Here is a 21,419-nt window from a genome sequence, read left to right as displayed (position 1 = left end):
TATAGATAATGTCAAGCAGCTTGTTGGCAGTTGGGATCACAGGAGAGACAGGGGAGACCTACCCCTGACAGAAATCTCACATTGTTTTCATTTCTTTCTCTTTTTTCCTTCACCTACTGATAAACCTGAGGTAGACAAGCTTACTTCAAAGGAACAGGCTGTCTCTACACCAAAAGGGGTGGAAATAGATGTTACAGAGCGTGCTCAATTTGAAGCACATCTACAACCATTTAAAGCAGTGACAAAAATGTATGCCCCAGGACAAATTTGGCAATAATGTAACTGAATGTTAAGATTTTCACATGTGCAATTACTCAGTAATAAATGGAACTTGAAAACTGCCGATCACTTGCAATTCGTTAGCATATTCAGTTTATCATGAGGTTGTATTTGCGATTTGATAGGGTGGGAGGAGACTCATGTGGAACATAAGCATCTAAGTTCAAAAATAAATTATATAGAATAAAAAAGGGTGTGGGATAAACAATACTGTATCTTTTCCCGACTGTAGGTTTTACCTGTACTTCAGTTTGCCTAGACATGTTTCTATTGCAAGAATGCAGTGAAGCTACTCACAGACCTCTGTCAACAACTGTTTCAGCCAGTTGAAAGCATGAACCATTATTTTAATGCTGAATTACATCTCCGCATGAAACATGTTTCAGCCTCTGCTCAGTGACTCCTTATTTGCTATGGTATAGGTATAAAAAAAATCAAATGTAAATTTCCCACTTGTGTCAAAATTCCAAAGCTCAGAGCTACCACACCACCAATAAGAAACAGGGAGATGAGAAAATCTTTCAACTTTAGCAATATTGAAGCAGACTCTAATTCATGATTTTAAACACCAGTTCTGTCTGCCATTTGAGCTCCATACTCTGGGAAGCAAAAGCCACTCTTCACTCAGAAGTGTGTTTCCATTTCCGCCAATAACTAAGCAGTAACAACACATTTATAATCAGATTCATGACTCAGCTTTCTGGGGCAAATGAGGAACATGAAAACCAGTTGCAATATGGTCAAAATGGGTTGAAAAGATCAAAAATCTAACAAGAAACTCAAAGAGGGATCTTCCTCAATTTCCACAGATCAAAATAATCTTGCCACAATCTTTGAGGGAGAATTTTCACTGAACTGACCCACAAAGAGCAGTTCAGTCAGAAAGTCAGGGAGAAACCATCATTCAGGATTCCACACACCACCCCCCAACACAGCCCCACCCCCCCCAACGTTGTTGGAGGAAGGGTTGACCAGAATGGCAGGGGGAGGGAATTGGAAGAGTTGCCAATCCCACTGTGGGGGGAGGGTGGGTGGGGAGGGGCGGTGAGGGGGATGGAGGTTGCGTACTGGCCCAGTAGAGGGAAAAAGGTTGGAGGTCTCATGGTGGAGGGGAAATCAGGGCCTGCTGCAGGGGGGGGGGGGGGGGGGGAAATATTGCTGTCAGTTGGAGGCTTGTGGGAAAGGTGCTGGGAGAGCCCCGATCACAGAGGCTCCTCAGGCAGACCCCTGGATCCAGAGGGTAAGTGTGAACATCGGAATATAGGAGCAGCAGTAGGCAATTCAGCCCATTGAGCCTACCCCACCATTCAATACGATCATGGCTTATCAGCCTCTTCAATGTATTTTTCTCACACTATCCCCATATCCCTTTATGTCATTGGTATTAAGAAATCTATTTATCTCTACTTTAAACATACTCAATGACTGAGCTTCTACAGCTCTTTGGGGTACAGACTACCAAAGATTCACAACCTCTGTGTAAAGAAATTTCTCCTCATCCCAGTCCTAAGTGGCTTCCCCCTTATTTTGAAAATTGTGTCCCCTGATTCTGGACTCCCCAAACAGGGGAAACATTTGACCTGCATCTACCCTGTCTATCCCTTTAAATATTCTGAAGGCACCTACCTCCTGAGTCCATCAAGTCCTTGCCTTGGGAAACCTGGCCAATAGCAGTGAAAGTCCAAAAGCTGCAATGATGATGAAGCTCACCGCATCATTATCATATATAAAGCTGCAACTCACCTCCTTGAAGTGCCCAACCCCTCCCCACCCACACCCCCACACACACAAACCCCCGAAACACCTTCTGGCTTCCATTAAAGCTGGAAATGGACAGATTGGAGGTGCATTTGAGTGGGGAAACAGATTGCTGACATTTTAACCCCCAACCCAAACATGCCTGTTTTGTCCAGGCAAAATTCAGCTCTTTATGTCCAAATACTGACACTGCCTACAATAACTGATTATGCTTAGGACCAATTGCATGAAATAAACTGTCTTTTCTAAACAAAAAACACTGCGAAAGGGGAAAATGTAATCTCTCAGTTTGCTGACGACATAAAGCTAGGTTGCAAAATAAGCTGTGAGGAAGACGCAAAGAGGGATATAGACCAGTTAAATGTTTGGGCAAGAAGGTGGCAGCTGGAGGAGAATGTGGAGAAATGTGAAATTATCCACTTTCGTAAGAGAGATGGAAAAAGCAGGATTTTTTGAAAGGTGAGAGATTAGTTTATGTTGGTATTCGGAGGGATTTGGGTGTCCTTCAAGACAAATCATAGAAAATTAGCATTTAGGAAGGCACATTGTATGTTTGCCTTTATTGCAAGAGAATTGGAGTACAACAATGAAGAAGTCTTGGTGCAATTACGTAGGGCTTTGATGAGACCACACCTGGAGTACTGTGCACAGTTTTAGTCTCTGTACTTAAGGAAGGATATACTTGCCTTAGAGGGCGTGCAACAAAAGGTTCAGTGGATTTATTTCTGAGATGAGAGGGCAGTCCTATGAAGAGAAATTGAGTACAATGGGCCTATGTTTCCTGGAGTTTAGAAGAATGAGAGGTGATCTCATTGAAACATATAAAGTTCGTAGATGGGTTGACAGGATAGATGTTGACAGGATGTTTCTCCTGGCTGGAGAATCTAGAACTAGGGGACATAGTCTTAGGGTAAGGGGTTGACAATTTAGGAATAAGATGAGGACAAATTTCTTCACTCAGAGGGTTATGTATCGTGAGAACTCCCTACCACAGAGAGCTGGGATGCTCAGTTGAATATATTCAAGACTGAGATTTCTAGACTTTGGACACTAAGACAAACATGGGAGATGGGGATAGGGCAGGCAAGTGGAGTTAATGTAGAAGTTCAGCCATGATCTTATTACATGACGGAGGAGGCTTGAGGGGCCAAATGGCTCCTGTTCATATTTCTTATGTTCTTATCTAAAGGCTACTTAGGCAAAGCAAATTGCTACAGTACATCATCAATGGTTGCAGAGATAATTTAATTAAATCCATTCCCGATTCACTTTCTCCCTGTCAAATTCGATTTTACTTTACACTAGGGGAGACGGTCCTTTAGTGGTAATGTCACTAGACTAGTAATCCAGATACACTGGGGACATGGGTGCAAATCCCACCACAGCAGCTGGTGGAATTTAAATTTAATGAATTAAAAAAAAATCTGGAATTGAAAGCTAGTCTCAGTAATGGTGGTCATGAAACTACCATCGATTGTTGTAAAAACCTATGTCCTTTAGGGAAGGAAATCTGTCTTACTTACCTAGTCTGGATTACATGTGACTCCAGATCAACAGCAATGCGGTTGTTTCTTAACTGCCCTCTGAATTTAGTTGTCAAGGACAATTAGGAATGGGCAACAAATGCTGTCCTTGCCAGCAATGCCCATATCCCATGAAATGAATAAAAAAAAACTGTCTATCATTCTTTCTGTCCCTTTTCATTTCCCGCTTAACTTTTCAGTTTCTCTCTCCCACCATTCTTTGCAGTTCATAATACCATCTGTTTCTTGAGATCCATCACCACATGGCATTTCTTCTTTTAATCCTATAGTTTTAGTGCAATTACCTTCAATTACATGCAGTTTTGTAACATTCTGCTTCAGCTAACTAAACCACATCCAAAAGCTTGTGTGTTGAACTTGTAATTTATGTCTTGTAATTGATATGACAAAATACGTCCTGATTATGGTTGTGATTTATCCATGAACCAATTTGGAGCATTTCAAATTATTTGTTTCCAGCTCCTTTTTCAAGCTGTTTCATTGGCTCTGGTAAACTCTCTCCTACAATTTAAGACTCTTAGAAGAACCATGTTTAGTAACAGCTGATATGCCAGAAGCAAAGGTGATGTAAACAGTAACAGCAGGAAAAATAAATCAGAAATACAATGAATTGCAGCTCAAAGATCAACTCAGAAAAGAAGAGAGACTTTTGGCTTGCCACCTGAGCAATCAATGGAAATAAAACTCAAGCGATTGTCATTTAATGGGTGGCCAATCCACACATCAGTTTCACACCCAACTGGCAAGTTGAAAATGTAACCACCAACCTTTCTCTGTGGCTACTCTGTTCATTGCAATATGATTTACTTTTGTAGAAAACCAATTTCTTCTTAACGTTAAAAAAAAAATCAGGATTTAATCCAGAAGTATTTAAAAGCAACAGTGTGACCATTCTTTTCGGGCAGTTCACAGAATATTCAAAAACATTCTGTTCTGAATTGTGGCAGAAACTCTAACATGTTAACAAGCCTCAAATGAGAAAAGAATAGAAACTTTTTTCTCCTGCAACTGAGTTGTGCATATGTGGAACATACTCCCAGCAAAGGAAATGTGAGCATAAGCTGATTAACTCCACTAAAATAGCCAGTTGGGAATGGGAGATTTTGTTTATGATATGCATAGAGATGATCAGATACTCCGTAAGACACGTTGACTCCTGTACACCAGACAAGGGAACACAGGGTGCCAATGGAGATGGGAGATTGAACATTTATACAGAACTTTTCCTCAGGAGATTAAAAAAGTGAGATAAAGTAGGCCATACATGGTTAATGGAAAGATTGGGCTCAACGAGCAGCATTTTCTTCTCTTTTGTTTTTATGTCAGTTGCCAGATAAGCATTGAGCTGCAGCAGATTCTATATCCTCTGCAATCTAATTCTTTATCAGATATAGCCTTTACTAGGTGATTTTAACAGTCTCATAGGAAGGAGATGAAATAGGACCTAAACATGAAAGTAAAATAATAGGATAAACTAAGCAAGTTAAGTGACCTTGTCATACTTCTACATTCTTAAACATGTTCGCTGTTCAAACCTACTAACTACGATTATTAAAGAGCCAACATATCTTTTGGTTACTAACATCTATTACTACATTTGATATTTACCAAGTACTGTTTTCATGTACTTTAAAGAGCACAAAGGTCAGAGATCATAAAAGGGGACAATGTTAAAATACAACAAAAGGATACAGTTATATCATCTGTGACATTACAATTCCCTTGAAATACAAGTAGTCTTAGTGGATAATGGAGCAGTCTGCACATTTAACATTTATATACTTTCCCCCTTTCCTCCAGAAGGCATAATTTAAGGGAGCTAATCACCTTCCACCACCTCATACAAGTAGTCATTTGCATCTGTGAACCAAGACTGCTTCATGCCAAGCCAGTTAATCATGGAGAGCATCACCTGAACATGAACCTGTATTCATGCACATGGAATTTCCAGCAAGGCCAGGAAATAGTGGGCAGGAGCATTTCCTTATCCACTATCCTTAAAACAGGTAATGGTTAACCAAGTAACAGGATAATTTATTTGAGGCTGGAAAAGACCTTTAGCTCATTCAGCTTGCCTATCAAAGTCCCTTTCTTTTCTTTATGATATTGCTACATCATCTGTAAAATTTAATATTAAAAACCTTTTAGCTGATAGGAATTTGTCTAATCTTCTTTTAGAGTTCCTGGTTATGAGTGGGTTTATTTTTGGTGAGCCAGGTGAATAAGAACTGTTATAACATCACTGTCATACGATCACTTCCACCTGCCAAAGGACCAAATGCATAAATAGCAATCATGAGACTGTATATTCCATTGTTCACTAACTAGCAAGGAAGATACTATGAGGCTGCATAATAACAAGCAGACAGATTCAATATCTGTTAAAAGGCTACATAACTCATTTCCTCTAATTTACCAACAGAATTTAGCCACATAAAGCATCTGTTTCTCCATTGCTGCAACAGCAGGGAAGTTTGACAAGTGTGGCAACTTACACAAACACTTAATCTCAGTATCTGCATAGCTCCTTTCAGAGTTTGTAAATGTACAACTTGAACCCAGCATAATGGAATCAGTCCGATTATTTCAAACTATTTCGAATGCCTTGTGGAATAAGTATGAGAATGTAAAAACTAGCATTAAATATAGGAAATTAGGGAGCAGGAGTAGGTCATTCGGCCCGTCGAGCCTGCTCCGCCATTCAAACAGATCATAGCTGAAGGCACTGCATGGAATATTCTCACCTTTGTCCCTCCTGAAACGGCAGGACAATTAGCAGGTCGGGAACCCACTGAACTCTCCAGTGGGCTTTGCCGAGGCTCTTAAATTGACAGGATAATAGCAAGTGAGCTGCTATCTTCTGCCCTTCTCCATTATTAAGTAGAGTAAGTGTATTCCCATTGGGAAGAACATTCAGTTTCTGAAGGCATGGGGGAGGACAGGGATCTGAAGAATTTCGGGTGCACTGAGACTGTCAGCACTTTTGTTAAGTATAGTGCAGATCTCAGTAAGACATTCAGTATTAAACTCTAGAAATCTCAGTTATCCCAATATCAAATGACATTGAGCTGTGAATCCATGCTAGTGCATTATTAGACTTAATGCAGGAAATTCACATGAGCTGGTCTTTTGCATATGTGCAGAGCTATGCAAATGAGTTGTTGAGGGTTTCGGCAGATGTATCTGGGAGGTGGGGTAGATGATTGAGGCAATTCATGTGTAGTGGGGTTTTGGTGTAAATCTCTGCCATAAATCAGTTACTTCCGAATTTCCTCAGGGAAAAAAAAACTCTTTAATTATGCTGAAGTTTTCCAGGAAATTCTTGGCTATTATTTCCAATTATTTTTAAATATGTGAATTGCACATCTTCATCTCCTCTTTTTCCAATAATGTATTACAGAAGCACTGACATTTGTACCGATTCTCTCTCTCTCACACACACACACACACACACACACACACACACACACACACACACACACACACACACACACACACACACACACACACACACACACACACACACACACACACACACACACACACACACACACACACACACACACACACACACACACAGTCAAGCATCAAATATTTACAGTGTTGTAAATTTGTGCCACACTTAAAGACCAAGTAACAACATATGTACCAGTCTTAGGCCTGTGTCAGTACTGTCCAATTTGGGGCTAGTAGACCTGATTCATGCTGCTGACTTCTTTTTCTTTTGGGCCTCCTTATCGCGAGAGACAATGGATACGCGCCTGGAGGTGGTCAGTGGTTTGTGAAGCAGCGCCTGGAGTGGCTATAAAGGCCAATTCTGGAGTGACAGGCTCTTCCACAGGTGCTGCAGAGAAATTTGTTTGTTGGGGCTGTTGCACAGTTGGCTCTCCCCTTGCGCCTCTGTCTTTTTTCCTGCCAACTACTAAGTCTCTTCGACTCGCCACAATTTAGCCCTGTCTTTATGGCTGCCCGCCAGCTCTGGCGAATGCTGGCAACTGACTCCCACGACTTGTGATCAATGTCACACGATTTCATGTCGCGTTTGCAGACGTCTTTATAACGGAGACATGGACGGCCGGTGGGTCTGATACCAGTGGCGAGATCGCTGTACAATGTGTCTTTGGGGATCCTGCCATCTTCCATGCGGCTCACATGGCCAAGCCATCTCAAGCGCCGCTGACTCAGTAGTGTGTATAAGCTGGGGGTGTTGGCCGCTTCAAGGACTTCTGTGTTGGAGATATAGTCCTGCCACCTGATGCCAAGTATTCTCCGAAGGCAGCGAAGATGGAATGAATTGAGACGTCGCTCTTGGCTGGCATACGTTGTCCAGGCCTCGCTGCCGTAGAGCAAGGTACTGAGGACACAGGCCTGATACACTCGGACTTTTGTGTTCCGTGTCAGTGCGCCATTTTCCCACACTCTCTTGGCCAGTCTGAACATAGCAGTGGAAGCCTTACCCATGCGCTTGTTGATTTCTGCATCTAGAGACAGGTTACTGGTGATAGTTGAGCCTAGGTAGGTGAACTCTTGAACCACTTCCAGAGCGTGGTCGCCAATATTGATGGATGGAGCATTTCTGACATCCTGCCCCATGATGTTCGTTTTCTTGAGGCTGATGGTTAGGCCAAATTCATTGCAGGCAGACGCAAACCTGTCGATGAGACTCTGCAGGCATTCTTCAGTGTGAGATGTTAAAGCAGCATCGTCAGCAAAGAGGAGTTCTCTGATGAGGACTTTCCGTACTTTGGACTTCGCTCTTAGACGGGCAAGGTTGAACAACCTGCCCCCTGATCTTGTGTGGAGGAAAATTCCTTCTTCAGAGGATTTGAACGCATGTGAAAGCAGCAGGGAGAAGAAAATCCCAAAAAGTGTGGGTGCGAGAACACAGCCCTGTTTCACACCACTCAGGATAGGAAAGGGCTCTGATGAGGAGCCACCATGTTGAATTGTGCCTTTCATATTGTCATGGAATGAGGTGATGATACTTAGTAGCTTTGGTGGACATCCGATCTTTTCTAGTAGTCTGAAGAGACCACGTCTGCTGACGAGGTCAAAGGCTTTGGTGAGATCAATGAAAGCAATGTAGAGGGGCATCTGTTGTTCACGGCATTTCTCCTGTATCTGACGAAGGGAGAACAGCATGTCAATAGTCGATCTCTCTGCACGAAAGCCACACTGTGCCTCAGGGTAGACGCGCTCGGCCAGCTTCTGGAGCCTGTTCAGAGCGACTCGAGCAAAGACTTTCCCCACTATGCTGAGCAGGGAGATTCCACGGTAGTTGTTGCAGTCACCGCGGTCACCTTTGTTTTTATAGAGGGTGATGATGTTGGCATCGCGCATGTCCTGGGGTACTGCTCCCTCGTCCCAGCACAGGCATAGCAGTTCATGTAGTGCTGAGAGTATAGCAGGCTTGGCACTCTTGATTATTTCAGGGGTAATGCTGTCCTTCCCAGGGGCTTTTCCGCTGGCTAGGGAATCAATGGCATCACTGAGTTCCGATTTGGTTGGCTGTATGTCCAGCTCATCCATGACTGGTAGAGGCTGGGCTGCATTGAGGGCAGTCTCAGTGACAGCATTCTCCCTGGAGTACAGTTCTAGGTAGTGCTCAACCCAGCGGTCCATCTGTTTGCGTTGGTCAGTGATTATGTCCCCCGATTTAGATTTGAGGGGGGTGATCTTCTTAATGGTTGGCCCAAGAGCTCTCTTCATGCCATCATACATTCCTCTGATGTTTCCGGTGTCTGAGGCCAGCTGAATATGACTGCATAGGTGTTGCCAGTAGTCGTTTGCGCAACGCCTAGCTGTTCTTTGTGCAGTACTTCTGGCTGCTTTAAGTGCTGCGGATGTTAAATCGCTGGGGGCTTTCTTGTAGTTCAAAAGTGCAATGCGCTTAGCGGCTATGACAGGTTCCAGCTCTTCATTATGAGATTGAAACCAGTCTGCATTTCTCTTCGCACTTTTGCCGTAGGTGGTCAAAGCTGACTCATAGATGGCGTCTCTGATGTGGGCCCACTTGGTCTCAGCATCCCCTGTGGGAGTGTTTTGAAGGGCTGTTACAAGTGAATTTAGAAATTTTTGTAACAGCTGTGGGTGAGAAATTCTGCTCGTGTTGATGCGCGGGTGGCCCTTCTGCTTGGAATGATGCAACTTCTTTGGTCTGAGTCTAACCTTGCTGCACACCAGGGAGTGGTCGGTGTCGCAGTCCGCACTGTGGAAGCTGCGTGTGATTTGAACACTGTTTAAGGCGGCTCGCCTTGTGACAATGAGACAATGCTGCTGACTCCAGTGTCACTTTCTACCCAAGAACTCCATGTAGGCATCCAAATGGTAACATTAAAATTACATTTGAAATATTGACTGCTTGGGCACTCTTTAAAATTGGCTTTGTATTAGGTTGCAGTTATACTGTAGTGGATGCTCAGCCTAAGTGGTCTCTCGGTGACCACCTTACCTATTGAGGAGAACATTTCTGGCATAGACATCTCAGTTCTACACAAACACACACAGAACAGAGAGGATATGTAAATTTTCCCATGACAAATACAAATATTTTTTTTTTTTTTTTAAGAGATACAGCACTGAAACAGGCCCTTCGGCCCACCGAGTCTGTGCCGACCATCAACCACCCATTTATACTAATCCTACACTAATCCCATATTCCTACCAAACATCCCCACCTGTCCCTATATTTCCCGACCACCTAGTGACAATTTATAATGGCCAATTTACCTATCAACCTGCAAGTCTTTTGGCTTGTGGGAGGAAACCGGAGCACCCAGAGAAAACCCACGCAGACACAGGGAGAACTTACAAACTCCACACAGGCAGTACCCAGAATCGAACCCGTGTCCCTGGAGCTGTGAGGCTGCAGTGCTAACCACTGCGCCACTGTGCCGCCCTGTATGTTTTATCTTTGGTTTAAACCTCCCAGGAGCACTATTCAAGATCTGCCTTCAATACAAGAGAAAAAAATGGAATAGAACAAAATAAATCGTACGTCCCTAGCCACATACTGGGTTCAAAACTGTTCTCGTATTTTCTGCAACACAATCAGACATGGAACTTCTGAAGTCATTAATATTTTGGTGTCTGATGTCATTCTGTTTAGAAACACTGTATTGAGCATGTAAACAGCTTTAATCTCAGCAGCTGCTGGTGGCTGGTGGCCATGATACAGCTTAGGTAAATTAGATTAAATACACATGTTAAATTGGAGGGGATTTGCAAATGGTGGTAGAGCCTGAGTCAGTCTTAATAGATATGTATGAAGATATGACACCCTTTAAGAATGACTTGCAAATGTGCACTATTATTGCACAAATTTTGATGGATTAAAATTAAATCCACCGAACATTTGTTTTTGAATAAAATATTAACTTTTCATTTGATGGAAAATAAATCACACAAATTCTCTGCTCTCATAAGCAATCTTAATAGTTGACTGGAACTTAATGTTCATTTTGAAAGAAATATGTAAATTAACTAATATTGTATTGCACAGTATTCACACTGGAGTCACAAGAGATTGTAGAATATCTATTGTGGGTATTAATTGCAAGGTACCCAGCATTAACATTGCTTTATAGCTCAGACCTTTGAAATCCAATCTGACTGGCAGGGAGAAGGATGTCAATGTAGTGACTTACAGCGAACACACTGGCATCCTTTGAAACACATAAATGGAAGCGAGCATCTGAATGTGTTTATACACCAGGCCTCATATTTACATTGGCATAATACCAATGATGTGACAAGCATAAAGCCAATAGTTAAATTGATCGAGTACCAGTATGGGAGGATAAAGAGTTTATACAGATGGGACAGCTCCAGAACAGAGTGCATATAGTACTGGGGACATCATTTGATTTATATCTGCTTATACTACATATTACAACATATGAAAAGTCAGAAACAAAAACAGTCCATTTTACTTGTAAAAATTAATTTATCTTGCACATTAACTATCCCATCATGGCATCTAGTTGAATTTTGATTAGCCCTAATGTTTTTTCCTGTATTAAGCTTGTTTGGTAGATTATTCCAAACATTTATCACTCTGAATGGAGATTTTTCTCTCCCCTATGATTTCTGTTTCAAATTTACTTTTCACTCATTTTCATTTCTGTTCTCTGGTCTTCCTTTCCTGATTTATACTTTGAAATAATAATCTCATCTATACCATTTAATATTTTATGCACTTTAATGAAGTCCACCTTAATTGTCTTCATTCGAGATTGTAAATCTTAAGCTTTAATCTTTCTCATAGCCCATCTCCTTTGCACTTGTGGTCAGTCTTGTTGCTCTCTTTTATACCCTTCCTATTGCAAATGCACCTTTTTGTGGCATTGAAAACTGAACATGGGCCTCTACATGTGTCTGACCTGATCTGATAGAAGTAAATTCAGATCAGCCTGATATTGCGTCACTGCTAATAAGGAGCATCTAGTTTCCAATGGTCACTGCCCCATAACGGTGCAACTAAGGTTGGAAATAGGGTTGTTTGGAACTTGCTGCAAGCTCCTGGTCCCACATTCCATAGTGCAGCACGCCAAACCAGCAGCTTATTGTGGCCCCAGTCTCTAAATAAAACAGCAACGAATCTAAATGAACCTTCCCAATAATGATCAATATGTACCTGTGTGGCTTCGAATGTGCACCCGTAATGTTCCATTACTGGCAAATTTCTGACCACAATATGGACAAATCTTCTCCTTCTCTCCAGTATGTGTCTGAAAAACAAAAGGTAAGCAGCACTCACTTCAAATGGCATTCTACGAACATGCTGAGGCACTTGCTGATAAGATACAAATCTGAAACCAGCTTATTATGCCTTTTTATATTTCACTTGCCTGCACTATTTACATGATCAGCTTCTTAATAGTAAACTGTCCTTTGTAGTCTGTAGCATAAACATGAAACAACACTATAACGACAATATGAGTTAATGCTGGGATTAGGAATTGATGTGGCCTCCTCCTGAGTTGCACCATTACAGATGCCAGTCTTCAGCTAGAACCTGGCAGCGCCCAGAAAATCTATAGGATTAAGAGTTGTGATGCAGGAAATACAGTGGCAATTTCTACTTTGCTTATAAATATAGCGTGCAAAGAATTTGTAACTATAATTTCATCCTGAACCTAAGGCAACGTCTAAGCTTCACAGCAAAAATATACTTCCAGAAGTGCTTTTTCACAAACTGCAGTTTCTTCTCTTCACACCAAAAATATGTGCTCCAATTTAATTTTGCAATAGACAACAGATTTAACACAAATTGATTGCACATACAATAGTAGATCTAAATTATGATAATAATTTGGCAGAATACACCCATCAGATGTCAGTAAATGATTGATTTTTATGGTAACCTAAAGTTTCACTGAACTATAAAAGTAAAATACTACAGATGCCAGAAACGCAGTCCCTTCATCCAAGTCTGTAATATAGATTGTAAATAGTTGAGGCCCAGAACTGATCCCTGTGGTACTCCACTTGTCACAGTTTGCAAACCAGAAAATGCCCCATTTATCCTGATTCTCTGTTTCCTGTTAGTTAGCCAATCCTCTGTCCATGCTAACATATTACCCTCAACACCATAAGCTCTTATTTTGTCCAGTAACCTTTTATGCGGCACCTTATCAAATGCATTTTGGAAATCCAAATACACTACATCTACTGGCTTCCCTTTATTCACCCTGCTTGTTACATCCTCAAAGAATTCTAAGAAATTTGTCAAACACTACTTCCCTTGCAGAAAAACATGTTGACTCTGCCTGTTTGTACTATGATTTTCTAAATGTCCTGCTACTACTTCCTTATTAATGGATTCTAGCATTTTCCCAATGACAGATGTTAAGCTAACTGGTCTATAGTTTATGGCTTTCTCTCTCCCTCCTTTCTTGAATAGAGGTATTACATTTTGTGACTGTTATTTTTCAGGATTCTACAAACAACAAGGAGATAAATGGCCCACCACTGTTTTTATGGTGGTACAGGTTGAGGGAGGACTACTTGTGATTCAGTTATTTTCACCGAAAAGTGCCAGTGGATTATTAATATCTATTTGAAGCACCAGATGTCACCTTTGACATCTTATCTGAGGGATGGTACCTCTGGCATTGTAGCAATCCTCAATTGCATATTGAAGCACAGGCTAGACTATGTGCTCAGGTCCTATTGTGGGGTTTGAAACCACAATCAACAGACTCAGAGACAAATGCACATTCAGACAGTGGAGCTAGAGGAAGCAGTATGCAATGATAAATTTATTAATACTCCATCCTTCAGTTAAGACATTAAACTGAAGTCCCTATTTGCGTGTTTGGGTGATTCAAGTAAATGTGAAAGATCCCATGCCATTATTCAAAGAGGACCAAAGCCTTCCCTGTGGCATGACTAATATTCCACCTTCAACAAATTGCACCAAAATACAGATTAACTGATCATTCATTTCACTGCTGTTTGTCAGAGGTTGCTGATGCAGACATGGCTTCCATTCTTGCTAACATATGAACACTGAACTTCAGAAGTAATAAATTGAATAAATTACCTGAAGCAATTTAATAGCGCTCAATATAAGGGAATAAAAATGCAGGTGTTTTTCTTTCTGTTAAACAGTTTTCCATGATCGTTGTAAAACAGAGCCGATCTACAGAACTGCTGGCAATGAAGCTACCAGTGTGCATTACCACCTCCAAGCCAAATGATTAGACTTTGACCTCACCTGAGCCCATACATGAGCCAAAATAAAACACATTTTTTGTAAGGCCAAAAATGTTCTTAAATATTCTTCAAAACAGAGCAGGAAATAGCAATAATAAACTTCAAGTACTAACTAATGATATGCCATTTAATGGAAGGAATGCACTTGGACTGCCTGATCTCATTACAATTTAGCATATCCCTCTGGATCGATTACTGAAGTGTGATGGTCCTTCTCTGTTCATTCCAAGTTTAGACATCACTGAACATGGCACAAAAAAGACCTTTTCTGCAGCAGTGTTCACTGACCTCCTTTTGCTTCCAGTGCAAAATAAATGGCATAGGCACTTTAATTATGAACAAAGACAAAATAAATAATAGCAACAGATAAAGTGATTGGTCTTGTGGTTTCACATTTTGTCAGTTAAGCAGCCCTGGCCTGTCTGTGCATACCACAATTCATTTATTTCTTGTGTTCTACACCTCCCCTGTCTCCAAAGACTTCTGTCTATCCTCGTCCACTTGTAACCACTGCAAATCAAAACAAAACTTACTAAAAAAAAAATTAAAATAGCACCAACGGGTCAATTTTATGAATCCACACTATTGGCAGCAAGTCTTGCCTGCCAGCAGTGTGCATCAGAAATTCAGGCAGTCACCGCCTATGATTTTCTGTTTTGGTAACAGGCACACGAATGTCTAATACATGCTTTCTGCTAATGAGGTTCCCTGCTAGCAGCACAGTCTCATAAAATGACCCTATGGTGTTATAAATACACGTTCTTTTTCTTCTTAATCAGAGCTCCTGAATTCCATAAAGGAATTTCAGTGAGAATAACTGAGCAAGGTGGATCAAATCACAACCTGCCTTTATCCGAGTCCTCACCTTTGTATAAAATGGTCAGTGATATGACTGTAAAATCACTGTTTAAACATTTGCTTAATTTTACACAAATTTGGAAAATACAATGCTCTTAAGCACTGCTGCACCAAACAGATAATAAATCATCAGTAGTGATAGCAGCACAAAAATCTAAGAAACTATGTTAATTTACAGACTGAATTGTTAAATGCTGTGACATAAAGCTTACTGTGGCTAAAACTGTTCATCAGTGTCAGGAACACTGTTGACTCAGACTGACACAGGGATCAATGGAGATGTAAAAGCTAGTGAGTGGGGTTTAATCCAAAACATCTAGAGCATGACTTACTCTTATCTCCAAGAATCAGTGAAACTGCTGAGTTTTTTGGTTCAACAGCATTAATCAGGCTAAAAAATGTGGCAGCAGCCTACCTTGTTCTAATGTCTCAAGATTTAACACCACATCTTTGTGTTCTTATGGTTTCAAAATTCCTTCGCCAAATCGACCACACGTTCACTCATTTGAATGTGTATTTTATTTACTTCATTCATATAACTAACTCACCTGATCTTTCTGCTGTATGTCCATCTTTTCCATATTAAGTGACTGATTTTTCAACTGTAAATTCATTTTTTCGAATCTGTGAGCTGCTAGCAGGAATTGGGTTGGGTCAAAGCTGCCACTGGGACTCAGGTTCACGAGAAAATGCTGCCACATATGCCCTAAATCTGCCAATGTTTGCTGCTACATTGAGATTGTTTGATTCCCCCCCCCCCCCCCACCCACCAATATAAAACTCGATAATTTTAACAGGACATCAATTACGGAGTCTGTGGAATTGAATTTACAAAATCTTCATTAGCCCTTTTGACTAAGTTTGACGCACTTCACAGGTGAATGAATAAAGAGTCCACCATTTATGCTGGCTTTGCGCTGATGTAATTGCATGAGATGTGTCAAAGCAACCTTATTACAAGTGGGTCTCAATTTGCTGGTTTCTTTTCATTAACACATGAACATATACTCCAAGTTAAATGGCATAAAATATCAGTTTTGATTTCGGTGCATCATTTTCTACAATGAGAGCAATTAAATCTTTATTCACAAAAACAAATAAAAGTACCCACTAAAAAAAAGAACTGTTTACTAGCTGTTTTCTGTGTTGTTGGCCTGAATTTTAAGAGCGCACCGGAAATCGTGGCAGCGCGCTTTAAGTTGGAAGTCCATCTGCGTAGATTGCCCGTCGCTGAGCCTTCGTGATATTTCGCATGGGGGCTCATTTCAATTGAGGAGGCGGAATGGCCGCCCCCTGTCCCCAGCAAGGACGTCGCCACCAGTGCCTATTTTTAAAGGGCTTCAAGCACTTACCGATAGTTTAACTTTTTAAAGGCACATTGTGGGCAAGTTAAAATTGAAAATTTTATCACTAGAGTGAGGCCCCTCTCCCACCCTCCCCCTCAGCCAATGGAATGATTTTTCCCCTTCCCTCCCCACCCAGCCCTGAAAATTTCATTCCTCCCCCCTCCCCACTAGTGCCTTGCCTCGGATCTCCGAACAGCGATCTGAAGGCGCAGGACTTCCGGCCACGAGCCAGAATATCGGCGTGGGTGACCCCCAGGACAAGGTAATTTTATTTGCATGTGTTTTAGTTAATTTTATTAAAATGAAGGCCCCGCTGCCATGTGGCGGGTGGGGGCCACACCGAGGACTCGCCCCCGCTGATAAAATGCAGCGGGGCCTTCTCGGCGTCAGGGGTCATGGTGGGCCTCTCCTGGAAGAATTTTCCAGGCCCCACCCCCCCACAACCCCAGACATCGGAGGGCCGGTAAAATTCAGCCCGTTGTCTCAGAGACTGTCCTTTTTTTTTCCTTTCCCAGTTGCTTTTACCTTGGTGCAGATACTGATCATTTTCTCTCTGCTCTCTAACTTCTTGTTCTTAGAATGCAATGGGATTCTTCCCGACTCTCCCTCAATCTTTTTCTTCCACACATCTTTATCTTTGTTTTCGCATCTATTTAAAGGCACCAAAGTCCTCTCTTGAGCCTTTCTGAATTACTTTGGCAGGCAATAGTAGCAAAGGTATTACGATTCTTCCCAAAGCAAACCAATTGACTTCCGTACTCTGAAAGTAGTGCCAGCAGCTGAAGCGGTCAGGAATGCACGGCTACCAAATCTTATATTGTATTAGAAAAACATACCTAGGGCCTGTTTCCTCCAGAATATTGTATAGATATGCACAGCTGTAAATGCAATTGCTATTTTGAACAGCCTCTTTTTCAGTCTGGAGAATAGTCAAAACTTAAGATGTGGCTGGTAGGATGTGACAATTCTGCCTAGCAATAAAAAAAATTTTCATATTCGTTCCTGGGATTTGGGCATCACTGGCTAGGACAGCATTTATTGCCCATCCCTAATTGCCCTTGAGAAGGTGGTGATGAGCTGTCTTCCTGAACCGCTGCAGACCTTGTGGGGTAGGTACACCCACAGTGCTGTTAGGAAGGGAGTAGCAGGATTTTGACCCAGCAACAGTGAAGGAACGGCCATATAGTTCCAAATCAGGATGGTGTGTGGCTTGGAGGGGAACTTGCAGGTGGTGGTGTTCCCATGCATCTGCTGCCCTTGTCCTTCTAGGTGGTAGAGGTCACGGGTTTGGAAGGTGCTGTTTAAGGAGACTTGGTGCATTGCTGCAGTGCATCTTGTTGATGGTACACACTGCTGCCACTGTGCGTTGTTGGTGGAGGGAGTGAATGTTTGTGGATGGGGTAGCAATCAATTGGGCTGCTTTGTCCTGGATGGTGTCGAGCTTCTTGAGTGTTGCATGTATTAAAGTTCTGATGTCATAGAGCTACTCTGGACATTAAAGGTATCAAAGAATAGAAATTATACATTTCTTGAAAAAAGCTAACGAAGAAGCTCTTTAAATAACCTTAATATTTAGATTAACCTGAAACAGAACTTGAGTCATTTAATTAGCAAAGCAAGTTAATATAACAAGCAGCCAGGCAATTGGGAGAGTTTAATTATCTAAATGAGATATTCATTTATCCATGGCAAACACACAATGCTTGTGCACTTGGCACAAGAGCTACTGAGATCAGTAAGTTTCAATCATTGTTCCCTTACTTATTTTGAAGCCACTGTTTCATCTCGTTGCACTGTGCACAGACTCTGCTTCAGCAGGGAACAGTTTCTCATCTCCATTAACAGGATTCAGCCTGAACACCATGTGCAGCCAAACTACTCGCAGAGGTTTATGATGGTACATGCATTAGGCTATCTGCCCCTTTGATTTGCAGGAAAGGTTTATTACCAAGATACTTTCAAACAGCATAATTTTGTATTTAAAAATAGATAAATATTGTAAAGGCAATTAACAAGACTTCATTACAACTGTGTAATGGTCTTGAAAGTGTAGCAATTATGTTATCATTAAACTGCGCTTTTGGCACTGGCAACATAATAGATTTTGCTGTACAGGTGCTGAATCACAGTATCACATGGCCTTTACCAGTGTAAGAGAGAAATTACATTCAAGAAGTAGCTTTGTCTGTTGCAACTATTCCACAGAAACGATTGTTACAAAGTGTACGCAGTGTTCCTTACTATTTCTATTTCCACTAACTGAGAAAGCATTAGAAAGGTAACATTCAGAGTGAAAATCTGAGTAAAAAGCATGGAGGTCTGTCACCACCCCCCAGCCCACCCCCCCCCACACCACACCCCTCCCTCCCCACACCACACCCCTCCCCCCCCCCACACACACTCCAAGCAACAGTAAACTGTCCGGTCCTCACACTGCAACAGCAATGCTGATAGTACTGTAATGAGTAAGATTTCAGGTTGGGAGTGTTTGTGATATTTATAGCTGAAATTGTAAACATTCTTTACAACATATTTCAATTTTACTACAAAAAGTGCGCATAGGAAATGCCTCCACAAGGTTGTTCACTGTAGGCAGTTTCCATATGTAAATAACTAGTGACAGATCTCGGGGGCAAGTAACTGCATCACTTCAATTCTGCGACACACAACATCTGCACAGATTTTATTTACTGTGCAGGAAAGTTGTATCAAACCTGAAGTGACATGAAACTTAGGTTTCTGCATTTACCCACCAACTCCAAGCTGCACAGTATTGTGTAGAATGAAACCTCCATTTTTGGTACTTCAAGCACAGGCCTCTACTGACTAACAATCTGCCTCCGGGGCAGAAAAATTTATTTTGCAGTTACTGGCTTGATCATCTATCTATTTGTGATCATGTCAGCTAAACCACAAAAGCATTTCTGATTGTATTTTACAGTCTTAATTCTGGCAGATAAGTTTAATTTTTCATTTCTGTACCTTGGCCCAGTTCCCCTGGCATGTCTGCTGCATGTCAATGGGCACAGACTGACATTACTATGGCGCTACAGTGTTACCACCGAGGTGGGAGGAGTGCACTGTTTATTCTAGTTCTAGTTCCACTTCTCCACTTCCCGATACCGTCAATCATAGACTCTATTTTAATTCCAGAATAAAACACACCAAGTTTCTTAAACTGATAATTTTGTTGTTTATTAATTATAAAACAAGTCTTAACCAGTAATGAAGTAAAGCATAAACACAGATTGAAATATTAAAGTTCCCTTCTTGCCTTAGCCCCTCACACTCTCACACACATACACCGGTTAACCAAAAAAAAAAGGGATTTTTGTTTTTAGAGCTCTTTTACAGACAAAAGAAATACATTTGGGCTGAATACTTGCTCATTTTTGAAGAAACAGTAAATGAGATATGTTGTGTTCCAAAACTGGCATACAGTCTGGTCTCAGAGTACACATAGACAGACCACCAGAATTTTTAAGAACAGTTCTTTTCAGGCGGTGTTGCGAATTAATTCAGCAGGCTTTTCTTCAAAGACAGGAGATAAGATGAGTTGACACAGTGGACTTCTCAGGGTCTTTTAGAGAGGTGCTGGAAAGCTGAGCTAGGTTGTGGTCTTCTCTCCTTGGAAGTTCTACTTCTCTCCTTGGAAGTTCTCTCCCTTTATATACAGTTCAACCCTAACTCAAAACAAGTCAATAACGAAACCGACAACAGGAAGTCAACCTTTTGACCTCCATCAATCTTGACCTGTAACTTCTTTGTAAATAATTTCTCCAGGTGTCCAAAGTTCTCTGTTGTTTATTGATCTGGAGGTCAGGTGGTTTCCCAGAAAGGCTTGTTTTCCTCACAAGACCTATCAGTGCCCCTTTTAAAAAAACATTTCCAGGGACTGTTTTACAAAGTCAAGTGGCCTTCACATGACCTCCTTTGAAAACCCCAAAGTTTCACATTTCTTCAATCTTTCAAAAAAATCCTTTAAAAATATATTTAACAAAATACAGAGGCACTTTCATAACACCTCCATCCTTGGAGGAATGAAATGCCATTTTTAAAATGTGTTTCATTACAAAGTGTAAAAAAAAGAACATGAAAACATTTTAAAACACATTTTCACACTCATCCCCATTCAGTCTTCACTTGTAGTTAATACAATTCTATTCTGTACCCTCTTTTCATTTGGATAACTCAAAACAAAGTTAGATTCTCGATAAAGCATCTGCAATAACATTATTTTTGCCTGCAATGTGGATAATCTTGAATTGATAAGGTTGTAATAGTAAACCTCATCGTAATAGTTTGGCATTCTGTTTGTTTAATTTTTCCACAAAGGCTAGGGGGTTATGACCAGTATATACCAGTATCTCTCTGTGTAAATGTGGCGGCCATAGACTTCAAAATGCTTAAGAGCCAAAAATAAACCTTGGGTTTCTTTATCCATTGTTGAATATCTTTTTTGGTGTTGATTTCGTTTTTTGGAAAAGTATCCCACTGGCCTTTCTATACCTGCTTCATCATCTTGTAACAGGACTGCAACAACCCCCAGGTCACTAGCATCAATCGCTACCTTGAAAGCTTACTGAAATTTGGAGCAGCCAATACCTGTTCATTAATCAAAATGGCTTTCAGCCTCTCAAAAGATGCATGGCACGCCCCTGACCACACTACCTTGGTTTTCTTTACCTGTAGTAAATCTGTCAGTGGAGCAACTATGGTACTGAAATTTGGTACAAGCTTTCAGTAGAAACCACACATTCCCAAACACATCATGATTTCTTGCTTCCTCTTAGGGGTAGGGAACTCCACCAATGTTGTACTTTTGCGGGTCTTGGCAACACTTGTCCTTGCCCTACTATATGCCCAAGGTAGGCCACTCTTGCTTTCGCAAATACACTTTTGACAAGGTTTATTA

At 41.3% G+C, this 21,419-nt stretch overlaps 1 protein-coding gene across 2 annotated transcripts in view; it reads right to left on the bottom strand.

Annotated features, from left to right (window-relative positions):
* prdm5 (PR domain containing 5) overlaps positions 1–21,419 on the bottom strand; it is a 342,995-nt gene that overhangs the window by 113,378 nt on the left and 208,198 nt on the right. For both annotated transcript variants that reach the window (XM_068039250.1, XM_068039260.1), the window contains one exon: positions 12,217–12,310. In XM_068039250.1, the coding sequence (XP_067895351.1) occupies positions 12,217–12,310 (94 nt within the window). The remainder of the gene's footprint in view (positions 1–12,216; positions 12,311–21,419) is intronic.

This window comes from Heterodontus francisci, chromosome 1, assembly GCF_036365525.1.
Source record: "Heterodontus francisci isolate sHetFra1 chromosome 1, sHetFra1.hap1, whole genome shotgun sequence".
NCBI classification, from domain to species: Eukaryota; Metazoa; Chordata; class Chondrichthyes; order Heterodontiformes; family Heterodontidae; genus Heterodontus; species Heterodontus francisci.
Note: the sequence above shows the minus strand (reverse complement) of the source record. Positions and strands in the feature narration are given on the sequence as shown.